Consider the following 24,632-nt stretch of genomic DNA (forward strand, 5'->3'; position numbering starts at 1 on the left):
CTGCAGTCTGGAGGAAACAGTGGGAGCAGAGTAGAGGAAGCAAGGACAAGCTGGAAGCTTCCAGGTACCTCTGCACCTGTAGGTCATCTCTCTGAACCATAAAGGCATTCAGATGTAGTGCTCCCAAATTCCTTTCTTGACCAACTCTAACCTGGAACCACACAGGGAAAGGGATTCTGGGAAACATAGTTTTCAGCCTAACCAGGTTAATGGTAGAAGAAGATTCTGGAGGAAAGGTGATGAGTTCCATTTTGGACATGTTGACTTTGAGTTGACTATGATACATGCCCATTGAGATGTCCAGTAAGCAGTTGGTTTTGTCCTTCAACGTGCAAACAAGCTGCTTTAGGACTTCAATTCTAATCCAGCCCGGGGTGAGAGAGTGGAATGCAGCTGTGAATTAAGAACCTAAGATATTGGCCAGAAGTGAAGGCAGGCTCAAGAATCAAAAAGACAGTCCAAACAAGGTCTATAACTTTCAAGCAGTGACTTGGAGCAGCAAGATGGAGTGGGCAGGCTCCACAGGGCTGGCTGGAGGGGGTGTCCTGGAAAGATGGCCTGAGACACATTACCACTGAGTGGGAAGGTAACTCATCTGTACATTAAGGATGGCCTCCTGGAATCACTATTTTGAAAGTGCCAGAACTTACAAGAAAAAAAACTTACTTGATAGTCACTCCTCTTTATTTATTTTTTTACCCTATTATACAGGCATAAGACAGTATATTTAATGAGCGATCCTTCTTTCAGAAATTTCAAAGACCAGTTTGCTACTTAATACAATTTGTGACATTATTACTTCACAGTGCTTCAGAATCATAAAGTGAGTTCTGACTGAAGTTCCAGGTGATGCAGTGAACATTCCACACAAAGAGGTCTTCCATCAGCTCAGTGGGACCCCCACCACTGCCATCACCACCATCGCCACCATCACCACCACCTCCACTACTGCCATCTCCATCTCTACCCAAGTTGCAGGAACAGAGGCTGGGGAAAAGTGGTAAAGAGAAGGCAAAAGAAGGTAACAATCCCAAGGAAACATGGAAATTAATAGTGCTTTAAGGTAAATTTTCTTCATTTTTATTGGATTACAAATGTAGTCAATGAACAATTGTAATTGCAGTATTCTTTCCCCCCACTTTCTTGGTAACCAAATGAAATCACGGCTTCCTGTTGGACTATGTCCACTGAGGAGTGATGCATTCCTCTGAACACTGTATACCCGAGAGCACCTCAGTCCCTCTCTGTACTCTGCTATAATTTTTGTGATAGTACTTCTCTCTATCAGATATTATATGTTGACATCTTTCCTTTATTTATGGTCTATTTTTCATATCACAATATGAATATCAGACCATGCCTGTTTTGTTCACTGCTTATGCCCAGCAAATAAACAGTACCTGGCATATTGCAGATGCTCAAGTATGTGTTGAATGAATGAATGAATGAATGGACATATGAATGATGCATTACATTCTAAGGATGGTTCCATATGAGAGAGAGCTGTATTTTGGCTTTCCCTTATATACAGAAAAATAAAGTTCTGACATAAGGGGTTCTACTCTAGGTCAAATCATAGTATTAGGGTGCCTTTTATATTGTTCCAACAGTTCATCAAGCCTCAGAAAAACTATATCTTTTATGTGAATATTACCAAATAATAACAATTAAAAATATTTGATATACATTTTGGTCAGAAGAGCTTAAAAGCTTTGCCAGTACCCCTTTTCTTTCCCAACTTCTCTGCTTGCCCATCCATTTCCTTTGCTGGGTCCACTTCCTCCTTCCGCCTGCTAACTGGTCATTCCCCTGGATTTTCCTTGGACCTCTTGCTGATATCTCTCAACTGTGAGTTTTTCTGGGTCAGCTTCTAAGGTCTCAGGATACCATTCCTAGCTAGGTGAAGGGTCAGGTCCCCAGCTGGATAGTGTGATGGGGCTCTGTCCTGGGCTCCCTTCTGACCCGTTTAACGCTTTGTATGAGCATATAGGTGGCACTGCAAACTCCTCCCCTCATAGTTTCAAAGGCAGGAAACAAACTTTATCTGTCTCTGCATCTTCAGCACCATGTACAGTAGCTGGCTTATTGTAGGTACCGAAGAAGTGAATAGATACTGATCAAATCTGTTGATGAGACTGAAGCATTTATGAGTGTAATTGATATAATTTGGGGATTTGCCTTAAAATACTCCAGCAAAAAATAAATAAAATAAAGTGGCTAAGCACACAGATGAAATGAAAGTGAAAAATGTTGATAATGGCTGTGGTGTAGTGGTTAAGTTCAGCATGCTCTGCTTTGGCTGCCTGGTTTGTGGGTTTGGATCCTGGGTGCAGACCCGCACCAAACAGCCATGCTGCGGTGGTGACCCATGTACAAAAAATAAAGGAAGATTGGCACAGATGTTAGCTTAGGGCAAATCTTCCTCAGCAAAAAATAAATTAATTAAAAAAAATGTTGATAATAGTTGAAGTTGATGATGGCTATATGGAGGCTCATTATACTCTTCTCTCTATTTTTGTGTAATTTTTAAATTTTCCATTAAAAAAAGAGAGACAAAAATTTGTTGGTGAGGCAAAACCAGGAAAGCTTGCTAATGTGCTAGTAGTTCTAGAAGCATTTAAGAGGTGGAAATTTGTAAATAAAACTTTACTGTATGGACAAGGAGCTATATCCAATACAATGTGTGCTTCAAGGAACTGAATACAAATAAGGAGAATGACAGAACACTTCAAACTTCTCAGAGCTTTACTTTTTTAATTTTTAATTACATCGCCATGTGTAAACCATATGTGCAGATTGCTAAAGCCCTTTTGCCTGTCACATAATACATCATTTCATTTATCATTTATCAGTCTTTCCTTTCTAGAAATAAGATTTTTGCATAGTTTATAGGATGAAAATTTTACTGACAAGAATCTTAAAGATATTTACCTATTTTCTAAAGCTGTTATATTATTTTACTTATACATTAATTTTTTGTTACTGTTTTCTAACCATTCATTCATTCTTTTTTTTTTTTTTTTTGAGGAAGATTAGCCCTGAGCTAACATCCACTGCCACTCCTCCTCTTTTTGCCTAGGAAGACTGGCCCTGAGCTAACATCCGTGACCATCTTTCTCTACTTTATATGTGGGATGCTTACCACAGCATGACTTGCCAAGCAGTGCCATGTCCGCCCCCGGGATCTGAACCGGTGAACCCTGGGCAGCCGAAGGGAAATGTGTGCACTTGATCGCTGCACCACTGGGCCGGTCCCCCATTCATTTTTAATTTACATACATTTCTCAAAGTTTGTTCTATTTTATTTGTCCAGTTTATTATTATTTGTTAACTGAGTAAGATAACCGTAACCAAGTGATAATATATACAATCACCACATTATATTAATAAATGCACGTTACATAATTCTGAAATACTCAGATTCAGGTTCTGCTGTTAAAAAAAACCCTCTGCCATTGGTTTACTGATGTTTTCCTAATTTAGTTTTATATGGAACACATTTCTCGGTAAGTGTTACAATTTCATGCCCTAATGTAACATGTTTTCATTTGATACAGTTTTCAGTGGCCTTTTCACTTAGGGTAGAAGGAGCAGGCATTTTTTGAGCTTCCCTGATTGCCAGTTGCTTCACCGTTTATCTCATTTGATGCTAAGAACAACCCTATTTGCTTTACAGATGAGAAAGCAAATGCTCAGAGAAATACTTGACTAAGGTCATACAGTTAGTAAGTGAAGGCAGCGTTTTTTTTAATCCAAAGTCTACATTGTTCACAGCATATTGTTTCATCTCTCAGAATTCAAACTTTTGATACTTGGACTTTCAATACTAAGCGGTGACATAGTATTGAGTGAAAATGGCAGATTCTGAGATATATGCAAAATATGACTCCACTTACATTTCAGAAAAGATTACATATACAAATATATTTATGAAATTAATATATTGATATATATTAATAATATATTTTTATTTTAAACTAATAATATTGCTATATTATATTGATTAATATAATTTATATGTATGGAAAAATAAGTAACAAGCTATTAATTACTACTGGGATTTGGCAGTTGGGAGTAGGATGGGGAGACAAGGAGAACATTCTTTCATTTCTACTGTGTATCCTTCTGTATGGAACTGCAAAGGAAATGATTACATATGACTTTTATGCTAAAAGGTATTATTACCATTTTGTCATTGTTACTAAATGGGCTCATTTCTTGTTTCAAAAATCATCAACATTCGTGAACATCTATTATTATGCCTGGATGTTTTCAGTGCCTGTAGGCTCCAGGAATTCTTATAGTTGTAGGCCCCACGGCTTATCACATCTAACACATTAAATGTACCCATATTAAATACAATTTATATATGAGTTGAGTTGAAGTTAACTGGTTTTCAAAATGTTACATTTCATAAGCATTTAAAGCTATTAACTTTGATTTTTCCAGTTTTAAAATATTTTATAAGCAAACCATTTTTTTTCAGGTCTCTAACATTTCCAAAGGCCCTTGCAAAAACCTCATGCCCTAGGAATTGTGCATAAAATGAATAAAAATGGACCCATGTGCTGAGTACTAGTCTAGATCCTTGTGATAGGAAGGAGTATAAGAAAGGCTCCCTGCTCTCCAGATATTTATCATCCAGCTCCACATCTTTCTTTCCTCAGCCCACACCTCTTTCCCATTGTAGTCCTAAAAAATTGTGACCTTACTATCAATTCTTTTCATTATTCTGCTTGGTTTTGGCATCTCCCATTCATTTTCTTGTTAACTCTTTAATTAGGACAAAAGTTGATATCGAACCTGAAGTGAGTTTGCTCACCCATTGCGCAGTAAGCCAATCTCACAGGGGGCAGTGGAAAAAAGTAGGAATTTTATTATTGCACAGCGCTCAGCAAGGAGAGAGGGCAGCTAATGCTGAAATCCCAAACTCCCTGAAAAGCTAAAAGGAAGGGTTTTTATTGGCGGGTTTAGATAGGAGAGGGGCAGCATATGGCCCTGCTGGTCGGAGCTTTCCCACCAGCCTGTCTTTGGCCTTGAGACTACTTGCAGAGAGAAGGGAGCCCATGACCTTGCTGGTCAGCAGCTTTCCCACAAGCCTATATCTCTCTGCAGGGAGGAGATAGTGAATCCAGGTGCTTGTCATTGGCAGTGTCTGTCTGCACGGATGATAGTGGATTCTGGAGCCAGGAAGCCAGGGAGTAAGCAGGGAATGAGTGTTTTGGTTTTAACCCCATATATGCCGGGTTTATTGTAGGGAAAATGATAGGGTTTGTATCAAAGTGTTTTAAACAGGATAAAATGGATTACAAAAATAATTATGCTCATATTTGAAATAAAATTCCTAGGTCTCAAGTATATACTTTCACTTGCCTGAGATAAAATATTGTGCTTATTTCTCTGAGTATTTGTTCTTAGATGTCTAGCTGACTTTAAGGAGATTTTTGCCTAATTTCATTCAGGCATGCACAGATCAATCACCAATTCATTGAGTATTTACTATGTGTTTTCTGAGGAATCACAGAAAGATGCATCAGAATATTCAATTCTGGGCTATATAAAATTGTGAGGAGCCAAAGCAAATTGCAAAGTTCAGGGCCTGCTTGAAGTGATTTTCATTGTATCATGCCTGGCGTGTAAATATCTTTCATCCCATTTGCAGAGTGTTTTGGAAATCAAGGGAATGGAATATGAGAAAAACAGCCATTCATTCAGACATAGACGTTCCACTTTCATGGAAAAGAAAGTCTTTTAGAAAGAAGACGAGACTATCTGGAGATTCTGAAGACCAGGATGAGCAGGTCTGTTTTGAAGCAATCACATTTCCCTGTTCCATATGCAAGCATGAAATTGAGCCATCTGGAACTTTCTTCCATAAAAAGCAACACATAGCTCTGGCCACTTTGGGTTTTCACTGGATGGGTAGAAAGAAACCAGGGCCTTCAGTAATTGCTATTCAGAGACAGTTTGTAATTACTAAAGTATTGTCATTTTCCTTATTCAGTGAAAGAGTCCTACAGAGCATTAATAATGCTTTTGAGCTACTTTGGAACAAAGAAATACCACAATACTATAAGATTGTTGATAACATTCATATGAGTTCCACATATTCTCAAAAAGTCTGCCATCTGTTAATTAAAGGAGTAGCCATTTGTGAAGACAGGAATTCTACATGGAAAGCTAACATGAACGATAAATTCACTGTAGTGAATCGTTTTGGCAATAAACCCAATGTGTGTTTTTTTGGTTTGTTTGATGGGCATCATGGTGCTTCAGCGGCAGACTTGTCTTCAGTGGAACTCCCAGTTTTACTTCTCCATCAACTTTCCAGACTTGATCCTTCCTACCAAATGACCCCTAAAGAGCAAAAAGTAATCGATTCCTTTCACACAGTGTTTAGGGAAGAATACACAGCTATAGAAGACTTTTTCTCTGCCATAAAGAAAAGAGCAAAAGTGTTGACGTGTGAGCATGAGAACATACACAGAGCCTTTGCAAAAGCATTTTGGAGAATGGATAGGCTTTTACGTCTCGGAAGGAAAGAAGTATCCAGGGTTCGATGGAGTGGCTGTTCTGCAGTTACTTGTATATTGGAAGGCAACACTGAAAATCCCCTTGCCAAGAACTGGAGAAGAACCAATGACTACGGTGGTTTGGCAGAGAAGTTCTCTTCCCCAATAATGCCACAAATAATTTCTGGAGTACTACATATTGCAAACACTGGTATGTACATTGAGTAGTGCCAGGTTATACCTTAACATGTTTTATTCCTGGCAGCAAAGCCTCTCATGCTTCCAGAATTATTTAGTGACCTATTATTTAGCGACGACTTAATGCCTAGAATTTCATTGACCAATTTAAGAAATGATCAATAATTACAGTTTAAATGCAGATTGTAGGTACAAAAATAATTGTAATTATTTTTCAAGGAAGCACATATATGAAATAATGTGACCAAAACATTAAATTTCTTTTCTTTTTTTTTGAGGAAGATTAGCCCTGAGCTAACATCTGTGCCATCTTCCTCTATTTTATATGCGGGACACCTGCTACAGGATGGCGTGATAAGCGATGCGTAGGTCTGTGCCCAGGATCTGAACCACTGAACCCATGGCCGCCAAAGCGGAGCACATGAACTTAACCTCTATGCCACTGGGCTGGCCCCCAAACCATTAAATTTTCTAAATGGAATAGCAATACAGCTGTTGATAAAGGCCAAACAAATACATTACATTTGTTCAGATCTCAATGAAACAAAAAACATTTCCCACACTTCCCTTTTTCAGGAGAATGGAAAGTTCTTTGAGCATTGTTAGTATAGGTGTTCAAACTGGTCAGTTATTCTGATAACTAATCCATTTGCAATAGATTATGCTTGTGCTCACTTGCCAAGTAGCATCAGTTTCACCTTAGAGAAAACAATAGTTCATGCCTCAGTTTTATGGGCATATATTCTCTTCTCCACAAATTTGGCTGTGTTCTTTTCATTTTATTTCAGGAAGCAATTCTTTTGACCTTCAGTGCTAAAGTTCTAGCTTAGGACCTTGCCAATATGGAAAGCACAGAGGTAAAACAGTTTTAGCAAAGTTAATATGAGTTCCATGCTAAGTTCCATAAGATGGTTAACTAGGGTCCCAGTACCTCTTTCGTGGATAGAATTATTATTAATGATAGTGGTCACTTATTGACTATTGAATACAAAGTAATTTCTCATTTAGTCCTAGAAGAACCCTGATATCTAATGATATCTAAGCATCATTTTTAAAGTATACTTGGCATATAACAATGCATAAGCTTAAGGTGTACATGTTAATTTGATACATTTCTATCTTGTAATATGATTGCCACTGTAGCAATAATTAGCAGCTCTGTCAGGTTACATAATTATCATTTTATTTTTGAGGAGGATTAGCCCTGAGCTAAGTGCTGCCAATCCTCTTCTTTTCGCTGGGGAAGATTGTCCCTGAGCTCACATCCATGCCCATGTTTCTCTATATGTGGGATGCCTACCACAGCATGGCGTACCAAGTGGTGCCATGCCCCCACCCGAGATCCTAACCAGTGAAACCCAGGCCGCCGAAGTGTAACATGCGTGCTTAACCGATACACCACTGGGCCGGCCCCTCATTTCTTTATAGTGGTTGGAATAATTAAGGTCTAGTCTCTCAGCAATTTTGACAATTATAATACAGTATTGTTCTCTATGTTCCCTATGCTGTGCGTTAGAACTCTAGGACTTATTTACTGATTGTTGCAAGTTTGGACGCTTAAAAATCATCTCTTCTATCCCTCCACCTCCTTCTATCTGCGTTGTTAAGCCAGTTTTCCAGATGAGAAAATGGAGGCTCAGAGGGGGGAGATAATTTGTTCAAGGTCTCAGCGATCATAGGAATTGGAGCTGGAAACCCAGCTGACTGGGTCGTGCTGCCTAGGAGGGAGATTGCTTCTAGAGCCCAAGGAGGCTGGGCCTCGGGGGGTAGGACTGTAGCAGAGATGGCTCCAAACCAGGGCCAGATAATCACAAAGACCGTTCCAATGTCAAGGGCCCAGGAAGTCAGCCTGTTTCTGATCTAGCTCTGATTTTGAGCCCCAAATGATGAGAACTTCAGATGAAGCGATACCAAGAAGCCAAGCGCAATGCCAATTTCCTCGGAGTCTTTGACGTCGTTCAGGCTCTATGGGGAGGTTACGGAGTGCTTCAGAACAGGCCTACTTCATGGACGGACAGTGTTCAGATTTCAGACCAATCTGGGAACTGCCCCATATTCTTGGACTTGGAACCTTTATTAGAAAATATCATTAGGTATCACGATTCTTGTAAACTTAAAGGAGAAATTACGAGATATTCAATAAGTAGACATTATCATTAAATGTCTAATTTACCTGATTCTCTACTTCATAGCTCACTGCTGTTTGGTTGGTTCTAATCTCCAGATCAAACATTTGTTGGATCTAATTTCTAGGCTTACATAATTGTGTCAAACTGTTTTCATTTAAGCATCCTTCATTTTAATAGAAACAAATATGTAGGGAAAAAAAATCCAACTTGTGAAAGGGAGGTCATGATTTATGGTACGAAATTGCTCTTGAAAGAAAGCAATTTAAATGGGTTACAAAAAATAAATTTTCACACAGATTTATCAAGAGCATATTTTGTATTTTGTAAAACTAGACCAATGATAGCAAGAGAATTCATTTTTCTTGTCTGAAATTTATAAAATACCAGAGTCATCACAACTCTGGAATTTAAAACAAAAAACAAAACCCGCGTTTTATAATGAAACATGAGTGCAATGATGAAGTCCTTGAATGTTGAATTTGTGCATATGGAAAAAAATACTTCCAAGCTGACGTTCTTGACTTTTTATTCTTAGAACTTCTCATTTATATTGCATTTTATAACTTCTTTTCTTTTTTTTTTTTTTAAAGATTTTATCTTTTTCTTTTTCTCCCCAAAGCCCCCCCGGTACATAGTTGTATATTCTTCGTTGTGGGTCCTTCTAGTTGTGGCATGTGGGACGCTGCCTCAGCGTGGTTTGATGAGCAGCACCATGTCCGCGCCCAGGATTCGAACTGACGAAACACTGGGCCGCCTGCCGCGGAGCGCGGGAACTTAACCACTTGGCCACGGGGCCAGCCCCTACATTTTATAATTTCTTTTGGTGCTCTCGTACTTCAATTAATCCTCACAGGATAAAACATTAACAAATGTATTTCTGTAGAATACGTAATTACACTTTTTCTCTAGCATCAAATAAACCACAAATTTTCCATTTCTAATTAACCACACTAGCTCCTTATAAATGTAAGGGATTCTTATTTGATTCCGTTAAACATATTCCCCAGTACTTTTATTTTTAATAGTTTTATTGAGATATAATTCACAAAGCACATAACTCACTGACGTAAAGTGTACAGCGGTTTTTAGTATATTCACTGATAGATGTAACCATCATCACAGTCCATTTCAGAACATTTTGTCATCTCAAAAAGAAACCCAGAACCTTTTAGCCATCAGCTTCCTATCCTCCTTTTTCTCCAGGTTTAAGTAAATGCTAATCTACATCTTGTAACTATACACTTCCCTATGCTGGACATTTCATATAAATAGAATCATCACATTCTTTTGTGACCAGCTTCTTTCACTTAGTATAATGTTTTGAAGATTCATCTATGTTGTAATATGCATTAGGACTTCCCTTTTTAGTGCTAAATAATATTCCCTTGTACGGATATACCACATATTGTTTATCCATTTTCCAGTTGACAGACATTTGAGTTGTTTTTACTTTTTGGCTATTATGAGGAATGCTGGCGTGAACATTTTGCACAAGTTTTTCTGTGGACCTATGTTTTCACCTCTCTTGAGTATATATCTAGGAGTGGAATTGCTGGATCATAAGGTAACTCTGTTTAACCACTTGAAGAACTGCCAAACTCTTTTCCAGAGTAGCTGCACCATTTCACTGTCTTGCGCATAATGTATAATGGTTCTATTTTTTCCACATTTTCCCAACACTGTCTTTTTTAATTCTAGCAATCTTAGTGGGTATAAAGCAGTATCTCACTGTGATTTTGATTTGCATTTTTCTGATGATGAATGACGTCAAATACCTCTTCGCATGCTTTTTAGTCATTTGAATATTTTCCTTTGAGCAATGTCTATTCAAATCTTTCGTCCAGTTTTTAATTGGGCTACTTGTCTATTGTTGAGTTGTAAAGGTTCTTTTTATATTCTGGATACGAATCCCTTATCAGATATATGATAAGGAGATGTTATATTTTCTTTAATTCCATGGGTTGTTTTTTCTCTTTCTTGATGTCTTTTGAAACAAAAGGATTTTAATTTTGATGAAGTCTAATGTATCAACTTGTTGTTGCTTGTACTTTTGGTGTCAAATCCAAGAGACCATTGTCAAATCTAAGGTCACACAAATTGACACCAGTGTTTTCTTCTATGAGATTTTTGGTTTTATCTCTTACATTCAGATCCATGATCTGTTTTGAGTTAATTTTGTATGTGTCATGGGGTAGAGGTCCAACTTCATTCTTTTGTATGTGGATATACAGTTCTTCTTTTCCCATTGAATTATCCTGTCATTCTCATTGAAAATCAATGAGCAGTGTAAACGTTTACAGCTGAGATCGTGATTCTATTCCATTGATCTTTATGTCTATCCTCATGCCAGTACCATACTGTCTTGATTGCTGGAGCTTTGTAGTAGGTTTTGAAATTGTGAAGTGTGAGCCTCTAACTTTGCTTTCTTTTTCAATTGTGTTTTGCCTGTTTTGGGTCCCTTGCTTTTCCATATGAATTTTAAGATCAGCATGTCAATTTCTCAAAAAGTTCCAGCTGATATTTTGATAGAGATTGTGTGGACTCTGTAGACCAATTTGGGGGAATATAGTCATCCTAACAATATTAAGTTGTGTGATTAAAGGGACCTATTTCCATTAATGTTTTCATTAATTCTTTCAGTGATTTGTAGTTTTCAGTGTACAAGTCTTGAATTTATTTTGCTAAATTTATCCTTAAGCATTTTATTCATATGATGTTATTTTAAATGGAATTGTTTTCTTAACTTCATTTTTGGATTGTTTATTGCTAGTGTACAGAAATACAATTGATTTTTGTGTATTGATCTTGTATCCTGAAACCTTGCTGATCTTGTTTAGTAGTTCTAACAGATTTTTTGTTGTTGTTGTTGGGGGAGGGTTCTGTAGGATTTTCTATGTACAAGATCACATCATCTACAAATAGACATAGTTCTAATTCTTCCTTTCTAAGTTGGACGGCTTTAATTTCTTTTTATTGCCTAATTTCCTAGGGTAAAATTTTCAGTATAATCTTAAATGGAAGTGTTGTGAGCAGACATCCTTGTTTTGTTCCTGATCTTAAGGGAAAACCATCTCGTCTTTCATCATTACCTATGATGCTGGTTTTGATTTTTTTGTAGATTGAGGAAGTTCCTTTTTATTTTTAGTTTGTTTAATGTTTTCATGAAGGGGTGTTGGATTTTGTCAAATATGCTGTCTGCATCTGTTAAGATGATCACGTAGATTTTTTTCCGTTTTTATATTAACCTAGTGTATTACATTGACTGATATTCATATATTAAATCAACCTTGCCCTTCTGGGATAAATCCCACTTGATCACAGTGTACAGTCCTTTTATATATTGCTAGATTTGGTTTGCTAGCATTTTGTTGAGAATTTTTGCATCTATTCATAAGTGATATTAGTCTGTGCTTTTCTGGTGAAATATTTGGTTTTGATATCGAGGAGATACTGGACTCACAGAATGAGTTAAAAAGTGTTCCCTCGTCTTCTATTTTTTGGAAAAATTTGTGAATAATTGGTATTAATTCTTCCTTAAATGTTAGGCAAGATTCACCAACAAAGCCATCTGGGCCTGAGGGATTTTTTGGGGTATGTTTTTGATTACTAAATCAACCTTTTTATCTGTAAGAAGTCTATTCAGATCTTCTGTTTCTATGAGTCAGTGTCAATAGTTTTTGTCTTTTTTGGACTTTTTCCATTTCATCTAGGTTATCTAATTTGTTGGCATGCACTCATTCAGAGTATTACCTTATACTTTTCTGTAAGGTTGGTATTAATATCCCTTATTTCATTCTTGATTTTAGTAATTCCAGGATTCTTTTTTGTTGTTGTTGATCTTTTCAAAGAACCAGCTTGTGTTTTTGCTGATTTTCTCTATTGTTTTCCTTTTGTCTGCTTCATCTATTTCCACTCTAATTTTTATTATTCCTTTCCTTCTACTTGCTTTAGGTTTTCTGCTTATTCATTTTCTAGTATCTTAAGGTGAAAACTCAGATTATCAATTTGCGATCTTTTCTCTTTTTTAATAAAAACATTTATAGCTGTACATTTCCCTGTGACCACTGCTTTAGCCGTATCCCATAAGTTTTTTTTATGTTGCCTTAATTTTCATTTATTTCAAAGCATTTTGATTTCCTCTTTGACCCATTGGTTGTTTATGAGTATGCTTAATTTTAAAATATCTGTGAATTTCCCAAATAGTCTTCTGTTATTGATTTCTAATTTCATTTCTTTTTGGTCAAGGAACATGCTTTGTATAATTCCAGACCTTTAAAATATATTGAGACTTGTTTAATGGCCTAATATGTGGTCTACCTTGGAGAAGGTTTCATGTACACTTAAGAAGAAAGTATATTATACTGTTGTTTAGGTAGAAGATTCTTTAGATATCTGTTAGGTCTACTTGTTTTATAGTGTTCAAGTTTTCTATTTCCTTATTGATCTTCTGCCTGGCTGTTCTATCCATTATTTTTATTTTTATTTTTTTTACTTCTTCTCCCCAAAGCCCCCCAGTACATAGTTGTATATTTTAGTTGTGGGTCCTTCTAGCTGTGGCATGTGGGACGCCACCTCAGCATGGCTTGATGAGTGGTGCTAGCTCTGTGCCCAGGATCTGAACCGGTGAAACCCTGGGCAGTTGAAGCAGAGTGAGTGAACTTAACCTCAGCCACAGGGCCAACACTGTTCTATCCATTACTGAAAATGAGGTTTTATATCTACAACTATGATTGTTGAATTGTCTCTTTCTATCTTCAAGTCTGTCAGTTTTTGCTTTGTGCATTTTGAGACTTTGTTCTTGGGTGTTTATAATTATTATCTTTTCCTGCTGGGTTGACTCTTATTGTTATAAAATGCTCTTGATCTGTAGTATCATTTTCTGTATTAAAGTCTAATATTAGTATAGCTGTTCCAGCTCTCTTTTGCTTACTATTTGCATGGTATAGGCTTTTTCCTCTTTCCTTTTACTTTCAACTTATTTGTCTTTGAATCAAGAACGTATCTTCTTAAACAGCATATAGTTGGATCTTGTTATATAGTTGGATCTTGTTGTAAGACCTTGACTGGTCTTACAAATTTACCATAAATTTAGTGGCTTAAATAACAGAAATTGATTCTCTCACAGTTCAGGAAGTTCTAAATCAGCATAACCGGGCTGGAAGCAAGGTGTCACCAAGGCAGCACTCCCTCCAGAGGATCTAGGAGGTAATCTGTTACTTGCTTCTTCCAGCTTCTGTTGGCTGCCAGCATTCCTTAGGTTGTAGCCATTCACTCTAATCTCGCCGATCTCCACATCACTCCAATCTCAAAAGTGCTTCTGTAGGCACATTTCCTTTTCTCCTTCTGTGTGTATAGCCAAAGCTTCCTCTTATGATTGCATCAGATTCATTAATCACATTTGCAAAGACTTTGCCATATAAGGTAACATTTACAGGCTCTAGGCATTAGGTCCTGTTATCTTTGGGGCCTTTATTCAGCATGCTACCATGTTTGTTTGTTTATTTGTTTTTCCATTCTGCCAATCTTTGCCTTTTGATTCAAGTATTTATTTCATTTACGTTTAATGTGGTTACTTATAGGGTAGGATTTATGTCAGACATTTTGCTGTTTGCATTCCACATGTCTTATATTTTCTTTTGTTTCTCTATTCCTCCATTACTGCTTCCTTTCATGTTAAATAGATATTTTCTGGTATACCATTTTAATTCCTGTGTTTCTCTCACTGTATATTTTTAGAATTTATTTTCTTACTGGTTGTCCTGAGGATTATAATAACATCTTAACTTAAAAATAATTTGGTTTGGATTAATGTCAACTTAATTTCAAAAAATATATTCAAAATCTTTGCTCCAAATTTCCTCCACTCTCTTCTATATCCATATAATCATACCATTACACATTACAAGCTTATAAAGTTTCATAAGTTGTTTCATAATTATTGTTTCATGCAGCTTTTTTTTTTTTACTTTTTATTAAGATTATAATAGTTTACAACCCTGTGAAATTTCAGTTGTACATTATTCTTTGTCAGTCATGTTGTAGGTGCACCACTTCGCCCTTTGTGCCCACCCCCCACCCCCTCTTTCCCCTGGTAACTACTAATCTGTCCTCTTTGTCTACATGTTTAACTTCCACCTATGAGTGGAGTCATACAGAGATTGTCTTTCTCTATCTGGCTTATTTCACTTAACATAATATCCTCAAGGTCTATCCATGTTGTTGTGAATGGGATGATTTTATCCTTTTTTATGGCCGAGTAGTATTCCATTGTATATATATACCATATCTTCTTTATCCAATCATCAGATGATGGCACTAAGGTTGCTTCCACATCTTGGCTATTGTAAATAATGCTGCAAGGAGCATAGGGGTGCATGGGACTTTTGGAAGTGCTGATTTCAAGTTCTTTGGATAGATACCCAGTAGTGGGATGGCTGGGTCATAAGGTGTTTCTATTTTTAATTTTTTGAGAAATCTCCATACTGTTTTCCATAGTGGCTGAACCAGTTTGCATTCCCACCAGAAGTGTATGAGGGTTCCTTTTTCTATACAACCTCTCCAACATGTTACTTTTTGTTTTGGTTATTTTTTCCATTCTAACAGGTGTAAGGTGATAATCTTAGTGTAGTTTTGATTTGCATTTTCCTGATGATTAGTGATGATGAGCATCTTTTCATGTGTCTATTGGCCATCCATATATCTTCTTTGGAGAAATGTCTGTTCATGTCCCCTGCCCATTTTTCGATTGGGTTGTTCGATTTTTTTTGTTGTTGAGTTGTGGGAGTTCTTTATATAGTATAGAGATTAACCCTTTATCAGATATATGACTTGCAAATATTTTTTCCCAATTGGTGGGTTGATTCTTTGTTTCAATCCTGTTTTCCCTTGCCTTGAAGAAGCTCTTTAGTCTGATGAAGTCCCATTTGTTTATTCTTTCTACTGTTCCCCTTGTCTGAGAAGACATGGTGTCCAAAAACATCCTTTTGATACTGATGTCAAAGAGTGTACTGCCTATATTTTCTTCTAGAAGCCTTATGGTTTCAAGTCTTACCTTAGGTCTTTGATCCATTTTGAGTTTATTTTTGTGAATGGTGAAAAAGAATGGTCAATTTTCATTCTTTTACATGTGACTGTCCAGTTTTCCCAGCACCATTTGCTGAAGAGACTTTCTTTTCTCCATTGTGTGCCCTCAGCTCCTTTGTCCAAGATTAGCTGTCCATAGGTGTGTGGTTTTATTTCTGGGCTTTCAATTCTGTTCCATTGATCTGTGTGCCTGTTTTTGTACCAGTACCATGCTGTTTTGGTTACTGTAGCTTTGTAGTATGTTTTGAAGTCAGAGATTGTGATGCCTCCAGCTTTGTTCATTTTTCTCAGGATTGCTTTAGCGATTTGGGGTCTTTTGTTGCCCCATATGAATTTTAGGATTCTTTGCTCTAATTCTGTAAAGAACGTCTTTGGGATTCTTATTGGGATAGCGTTGAATCTGTAGATTGCTTTGGGTAGTATGGACATTTTAACTATGTCTATTCTTCCAGTCCATGTGCATGGAATGTCTTTCCATCTCTTTGTCATCATCAATTTCTTTCAGGAAAGTCTTGTAGTTTTCGTTCTATAGGTCTTTCACTGCATTAGTTAAATTTACCCAAAGGTATTTTATTCTTTTTGTTGTGATTGTGAATGGGTCATGCAGCTTTTTTCTAAATCAGACAGGAGAAGAAAAGCATTAAAAATGAAAATACATTTTTACTGTTTTATATTTACCTATATAAATTACCTTTCTTTCTTTGTATGGATTTGAGTTACAATCTAGTGTTTTCATGTTAGCCTCAAGGACTCTCTTTAGTATTTCTTGTATGGCAAGCCTGCTACTGATGAATTCTCTGAGTCTTTGTTTTCCTGGGAATGTCTAAATGTCTTCTTTATTTTTAAAAGGATAGTTCTGCACTTTGAATATGTCATCCTATTGCCATCCAGGCTCCATTGTTTCTGATGAGACATAAAAACTGTTAATCTTATTGAGTAGCCCTTATATGGTGAGTCATTTTGTCATGCTACTTCCAAGATTCTCTTTGTCTTTGTCTTTTGATATTTTGACTATGATGTGTTTAAGTACTGATCTCTTTTAGTTTATCCTACTTAGAGTTTGTTGAGCTTCTTTGATGTATAATGTTTTTCCTCAAATTTGGATAGTTTTTGGCTATTTCTTAAAGTATCCTTTTTGCTCACTTCTCTCTCTCCTCTCCTTCTTAGACTCCCATTATGTGTATGTTGGTATGCTTGATGGTGTCCCACAGGTCTCTGAGACTTTGCTCATTTTTCTTTTCTATTTTTCAGACTGGATAATTTCAATTTATCAATCTTCAATTTTCTGATTCTTCTGCCAGTTCAAATTTGATGCTGAGCTTGTTATAGTGAATTTTTCATTTAAATTATTGTACTTTCCAACTCCAGAATTTCTATTTGCTTCTTTGTTATAATTTGTATCTCTTTATTGATGTTCTCTATTTGGTGAATTATTGTTCTCATGCTTTCCTTTAATTTTTAGGCACATTTCCCTTTAAATAAATGTATAAGTTTTAAAAAATTTTTGTTCAGTAAGTCCAATGCCTGAACTTCCTCAGGGATGCTTTCTATTGACTTATTTTTTCCTGTGCATGGGACTAACCTTCATGTTTCTTTGCCTGTCTCATAATTTCTTCTGTTGAAAATTGGACATTTAAAATAATATACATGCCCTCCCTTTCCAGGGTTTGTTGTTGCCCCTGTTTGTTTTGTGACTTTCATGGACTAATTCCGTAAAGTCTATCCTATGTCATGTGCAGACACAAAGTCTCTGATTGTTTGGGTATCTTAGTGGTCAGCTAATGACTAGGTGGATATTTCCTTAAATGCCTTGAACTAATCAGTTTTCTGATCTTTGTTGAGGTGCTCTGTGTCTTTGTTGAGGCGTAACTTGTAAGAAATGGCAGGCAATTACAAACTGCCTTAGCTTTTACTTTCTGCTTGGGTAGAGCCTCAAGATCAGTCACAGGTGAGAATTTAAGGCCTTTTCAGGTCCTGGGTTCATGTTGAGCCTGCACATGTGCATGTTCATCTTTTTTTCTAGGAATATGTCTGAGCTTTTCAAAACACCCTACAGATTCTCATTCCTCAGCTTTTTCCTATACATTTTTTTGGTCAGCCTCTTGTCAGCCCCAAACACTTTCACTGCCTCAGGCAGCTGTGATTTTGAACAATTGTTGATCATTGTTTTTGACGAACACCCTGAGGATAGTTTGTTTGCACTGAGAAAACTCTGAATTAAGTCAAATAATGACAAGGTTTGAGAATGAAGGTCATTTCAGGGAGTTTCAAGATAGTTTGAATAATGACAATTCTCTGGGGGTGGATTCTTTTAGAGAGGTCCAAAACCACCCTGTCTCCTGTAGTAGCTACCAGACTGTTGGTTTTCATGGCTAGCATTGTTATGAAGCTTTTGGTTTTCAAGACTACTGCAGAGCTGAAGAGAAGTGGTTGGGAGTAGGTCAAGATACAAGACCACAAACTCTTCTTATTTTACCTAGTTTAAGTTGTTTTCCTTCAATAATGCTCAGATTTTTGCAAGCCTTTGGTTAATTTCCAGGATTCTGAAAATGTTGACTATAACAATTTTTGCCAGTGCTCTCACTGCTTTTATTGAGGAATAGATTGTCAGAGATCCTTACTCTGTTGTTCCACGATATGTTTTAAAAAAATCTGTGCACCCCCACTTACTCCCCAATTGCATTCTTGACTTATCACATTCTAAGGTTAACCATTATCTTTACCCTAATTCCAAGCAATACAAGGACTCTAAAAGACTTTACTTTGTCTCCTAACTTGTATTATATTGTGGTTTATTTTAATTCTATTTAAAAAAACTTTACAAGACATTATTATTGGTTTATACATTTAATATTTGTTTATCTTTAAGCATACATTCACTACTGTCTGTGTCCTTCCTTCTGTCATCTGGAATATTTTCCCTCCTGACTGAAATACAACCTTCATTATTTCTGTTAGTGAGTGTCTGTTGGTGGCAAATTCAGACCATGTGAAACGTTTTTATTTCACTCTTTTTCTTGAAAAACATTCTTCTTGAGCAAAGAACTCTAATTTGACAGGTATTTTCTCTCTTTCTAATCTTTTCTGTAGTCTATTGTTGCTGATAAAAAGATAAATCTTTTTGAAAGTACTCCTTTTTGTTTCTGGATGCATTTAATATCTCTTTGTCTTTAACTGCACAATTTCACTATGATGTGTCTGCAGGTGGATTTTTTTGAATCCTATTTGTGATTTTTTTTTTTTTTTTGGCTTCTTGACTTTGTCTGTTGGTATCAGCAACCACCTCTTCAAATGTTACCTGTGTCTCATTCTTTCTTCACATTCTGGAGTCCTGATTAAGCTTATATTTGACCTTCTCTAGCATTAATATCATTTAACATCCCTTATTTTCCCACTTTTGTGCTAAATTTTGGAAAATTTCTTCACATTGTTTTTCCAGTTCACTAATTCTCTCTTCATATGTGCAAGCCCTTCCATTTTCCTAATTTTTTTTTTGCTGGTTGTTAATTGAATACTTTTTTCCTACATCTTTTAGTCATTTTTCCCTTGCTCAATATATATATTTAGAGTTTGCTTTATTTAAAAAATATATTACACCTTTACTTAATATATTGTATGTCTGATGATTCTAGAATCTAATATCTTTGTAGGTTTGTTTCTGCTCTCTGATTTCTATTGGTTCTTGCTTATGGTGTTTGTTTCATTTTGTTAATTCATTTCCCCTAAAAGTTGACTTAATTATATTATAGTCAGAGAACATATGTTGTATGACTTCAACTCTTCTAAATTTAATGAGACTTGTTTTATGGTGTATCTTGCTAAATGTTCTGTGTGCACTTAGAAAAGAATATGTACTCTGCTATTTTGGGGAGGAGGGTTGTATTAATCTCAATTAGGCCAAATGTTGGCATTAGTGTTTGAGTCTTCAATGTCCTTACTGACTTCCTACTATGTCCTTACTGACTTCTTACTCTATCAATTATTGAGAGGGCTACTGAAGTCTTTGATTATACTTGTGGATTTTTCTATTTCCTCTTGAAGCTCTATTGGTTTTTGCTTCCAGTATTTTGCAGCTTTATCATCATGAAATATTCTTCTTTACCCCTGGAAATTTTTCTTGTTCTGATGTCTACTTTGTCTGATATACTATAGACACTCCAGCTGTTGATCACTGTTATCATGGTATGTCTTTTTTCCATTCATTTACTTTTAACCTATTTTTGTCTTCATATTTATAATGCCCTTATTGTAAGTAGCATAAATTTGGACTTTGCATTTTTATCCACTCTGATGGTCTCTGCCTTTTAATTGGGTATTTATTCCATTTATATTTAATATGATTATTGGTATGATTAGGTGTACATCTATCATCTTGGTTTTCTTCTTTTCCTATTTGTTCCATCTATTTGTTCTATTCTCCCCCCCCACCCACCTTTTACTATGTTCTTTAGATTTTTTTTATGGTTCCATTCTATCTCCTCTGTTGGATTATTAGTTATTACTCTTTGTTATATTATTTTAGGAGTTTATAGTATACATCTTTAACTACTCACAGTCTACCTTCAGGTGATATTATACCACTTTACATAGAGAATAAAATTCCTACAACAGTATACTTTTATTTCTTCCCTCCTAGAGTTTATACTATTTTGATCACATAATTTATATGTACACAATAAAGAAGTTTGTGTTTATATATATAAAACTTCTCTCTATGTATACAATATATAACACATATGTATAATACATATTTTTTAAACATTTGATTATCTTTTAAATAGATTTCAGTAAGAAAAAGTGATACATTTACCCATGTAGTTACCATTCTTGGTGCTTTTTATTCCTTTGTGTAGATCTATATTTGTCTAGTATCATTTTCCTTCTGCTTGAAAACTTCCTTTAATAGTTTTTGTAATGTGTCTTCTGGTGATAAATTCTTAAGACTTTATTTACACCTTTGTTTTGAAAGATATGTTCATTTGGTACAAAATTCTAGGTTGATAGATTCTTTTCCTTTCAGGTTGTTAAAAATATTGCTCCATTGTCTTCTGGCTTGCATCATTTATGATTAGAAATCTGTTGTCACCATTATCTGTGTTCCTTTGTCCATGTTATGGGTTTTCCCCTTTGGCTGGTTTAAAGATGTTATCATTAGTTTTAAGCAATTTGATGTGATTTACCTCAACTTTTTTTCTCCTCACCTTTTTCCTCTTCCTAAGGCATTTCAGTTATGTACTTTAGACCAACTTAAATTGTCTCGTGGCTCCTTAATGCTCTTTTCATGTTTTAAAACTTCTTTTTCTCTCTATGCTTTGTTTTAGACAGTTTCTATTGTTGTGTCTTCAAGATGACTAATCTTTTCTTCTGCAATGTGTCATCTGCCAAATTCACACCCATCATATTTTTTATTTCTAACGTATTTTTCATCTTCAAAAGTTTTATTTTTAAGGTTATCTTCCATGTGTATACTTAACTTTTTGAATATATGGAACGTAGTTATAACTTTTGATGTTCTTGCCTACTAATTCCAACATCTGTGTCAGTTTGGGGTTGGTTTCAGTTGATTGATTTTTCATTTTATTGTGGGTAGTATTTTCCTGCTTATTTGCATGCCTGGCATTCTAGTTTCCTAGGGCTGCCATAACAAATTATCACAAACTTGGCAGCTTAAATAACAAAAATCCATTTTCTCACAGTTCTGAAAGCCAGAGCCCCAAATCAAGGTGTTGGCAAGGTCCTCTGAAGTCTCTAGGGGAGAATCTTTTCTTGCTTCTTTCAGCTTCTACTGGCTCCATGCACTCCTTGGCCTGTGGCTGCAAAACTCCAATCTCTGCTTCCATCTTCACATGGCTTTCTACTCCTTTCTCTGTGTGTCTCTTCTCTGCCTTAGACTGCTCCTTGGATTTAGGACCAACTTTGATAATCCAGGATGATCTCATCTCTCAAGACCCTCAATTACATTTGCAAAGACCTTTTTTACAAATAAGATCATATTCACAGGTTACAGAGGTTAGCATGCAAACATTTTTTATTTTGAATTTATCTTCTTGAGCTTTATTCTTGAATGAAGTTACTTAGAAACAGTTTGATCCTTTCAGATCTTGCTTTTCTGATTTGTCAGGTATGTCAAGAACAGTGCCCAATTGGATTGCGATATCTCCCATTACTGAGGCAAGGCCTTCCTCCGTATGCTACCCAATGACCCATGAAATATATTTTTTCAGTCTGACTGGTTGGAACAAGCATTGATTTTTCCTCGTGTAAGCACTGGGCAATGTTCTCTCTAATCCTTTTCAAATAGTTCACCCACAATGTTGGGGGCTTTCCTCATAAAAACTCATTGATCAGTACCCTATTGAATACTTGAGGAAGCTTCTCTGCAGATCTCTGGGGTTCTCTATGCAGCTCTCTTCCTTCTGGTACTCTGTCCTAGGGGAACTCTAGCTGCCTTGGTCTCCTTGGACTCTCAGTCTGTCTCATCAACACAGATGAAAGGGTAAATCCAGTCAATGTTATTGCATCTTGGCTAGAAGCAGAAGAAATTCCCTAGAATTTATATTTTGGGGAATTATTTGAGGGCTGTGTCATTGAGAGTATGCGTTTACTACTGCCTGATGTTCTCCTGTTAACAGTATCAATCTGAATTAAATGACTAAGTTGAGGTTTTCCAGACTAAAAATACATGAAGGTTGGTGGTTCCAAACTCCTTGTGGTTCCCTTTCTTTCCTCTGCTGTTCAGCATCAGTTTGAAGTACTCCATTTTTTCTGGCAGTCTGGGTGTAAGGGGCATATGTTTATTTTGGGTTCACTGTTTCAGTGAGGGCACGGTCCTTTGGGGTCCTAGCTTTGTTGGGGAGAACCATTAGTCTTCTCCACTTTGGACAAGCCCTAGATTTGTTTCCTTTTCCACAACCCTGTGAAAATTCAAAGCTTATTTATTCAGCTCAATAAATGCTCTCAGGTAAAAGCTGGCTTTTGCTCTTGGCAAACTCTGGGATTCAGCCATTACTTTTTTGACCTGAGAATTCTTTACTTTCTTGCTAGCTCATAAATGCGTATGCCAAAGTATATATATTAATCTGGATGTTTTGTTCCCTGTGAGACAGTCAATCCAAGACCCAGATTGCCACATTACTGCTCCTTTGTAATATTTTTTACACCTAGATTGTACATATTCTTAATAATTCTTTTTAATGAGGACCCAGAAACTTCTGTTTCCTATTTCCTAGTGTCCTAGTTTTCTATCCCATGAGCTCACTCTAGATCCAGAGACCAAGCATGACTTTACTGTTTCTCTATTATTCACAATTTCATAATTGTTGGCCACTTCAAACTCTCTTCCTTCTCTTCTACTCAAGTTTATGAAGTGATTCTTTTATCAAAACCTCCCAACCTCTGAGGTATGGATAATCACATTCTAATACATGAGAAGATTGAGGCTCACCAGAGTATTATATAAGGTTGCGTACCTAGTGAGTGAGCCAGGACTCATATCCTTTAGACTCGAAGTTCCGCTAGTTCAAACGAACACCTATAGCTTTCTTCTGTTTTTATGGTGTTATCTTCATTCTTATGTAGTCTTCACTTTCTTCATTCATGATTGATGCTGTATTTGCAGATCTCATTTAACTTTTTGTGATTTTCCTGTCTCAATGCAATTGTCCTTATAGATGTGAATATTTCTGCTCACTCATAGTGGTCTTAATAAGTTGCTTTTAAAATTATTTCCAGCCCTATCCTTTTCCCCCAAAACTTAATTCAACTCCAAAAGCGCCTTACTTTGTACAGGAAAGAGACCATCTTAACATTGACATTTATATGCTTTACCTTCTTCCTCTCCCTTTTTTGGGGGGATGTTGGTGGTGGACTCACATTCATACAAACCTGATTCTGAGGATACATTCAACAAATATTTGACAACTAGTTGAGACCAATGTGTAAAGTATTGTTAGGCTCCAGATGTACAATGGTGAGCATGAATTTCATGCTCACACATCTTACAAAACAAAGGGATCTTTTGAACGTCCAATGAAAACAAGCTCCCCATTAGTAAGATTCTCATGCTAATCATCAGTAGGAAGAGTCATAAACCTGGTGTCCATGCACAGAAGCAAATTCAGTCTCTTTTGCCAAAACTAGAGTCCTGAAGAAAACTGGTTATGAGTTGTTTCCCTCATCTCATTTACATGCATTTCCATTATGCTTCCAATACTTCACTGTTTACATTTCCTTAATTTATTTCGGCTCCTTTGTAATTGCTCCTTTTTCTTGCCCTCACAGTTTCCTCATTTCCTAAGTTCTAAGTTACTACTCCCTACTCCCTTAAGCCTGTAATTCTACTTCATAAAGATTTTCTTACACTTCTTTTTATAAAGAGGTCTGAAATGCAACAGTTATAGCTTTGTCTCAATCTGTTTTGGATAGACTCTCTTCGCCTGCTTTCCTCTTCATGGAACACAAAGGAAAATATCCTTTATCAAGTGTCTACTTATTAAATTACCTTCTTAAATCTTCACAAGAACCTTGACAAAAAATAACATTGCAGGTAGAAAATTGTTACTCAGGGAAATAAAGTGACTTAATGAAGGTCACACAGACACAAAACTGGCATTGAAGTCCTAGTGTGTCAGGCTCCCAGTCGTTCTACTTCCTCATGCTCTTTCTTCTAAATCATGTCATCTTTTTATCCCAGGGCACTCATGCATCCTAA

The 24,632-nt window shown here is 36.3% G+C and overlaps 1 protein-coding gene across 11 annotated transcripts in view; it reads left to right on the forward strand.

Moving 5' to 3' along the window:
- Positions 1 to 802: 802 nt before the first annotated feature.
- The window catches only part of PP2D1 (protein phosphatase 2C like domain containing 1), a 32,217-nt gene continuing 8,387 nt past the window's right edge, over positions 803 to 24,632 (forward strand). For 5 of the 11 annotated variants that reach the window (XR_011527557.1, XR_011527558.1, XM_070577506.1 and 2 more), the window contains exons 1-2: positions 846 to 1,063; positions 5,663 to 6,723. Coding sequence is in view for 6 of the 11 variants with exons in the window: in XM_070577506.1 (XP_070433607.1) it covers positions 1,041 to 1,063; positions 5,663 to 6,723 (1,084 nt within the window). In the remaining 5 variants the exon portion in view is untranslated. Of the gene's footprint in view, positions 1,064 to 5,662; positions 6,724 to 24,632 lie in introns of all 11 variants that reach the window. The other 6 variants (XR_011527559.1, XM_070577510.1, XM_070577511.1 and 3 more) reach the window with 2 other exon arrangements.

This window comes from Equus przewalskii, chromosome 15, assembly GCF_037783145.1.
Source record: "Equus przewalskii isolate Varuska chromosome 15, EquPr2, whole genome shotgun sequence".
In the NCBI taxonomy this organism is placed as follows: domain Eukaryota; kingdom Metazoa; phylum Chordata; class Mammalia; order Perissodactyla; family Equidae; genus Equus; species Equus przewalskii.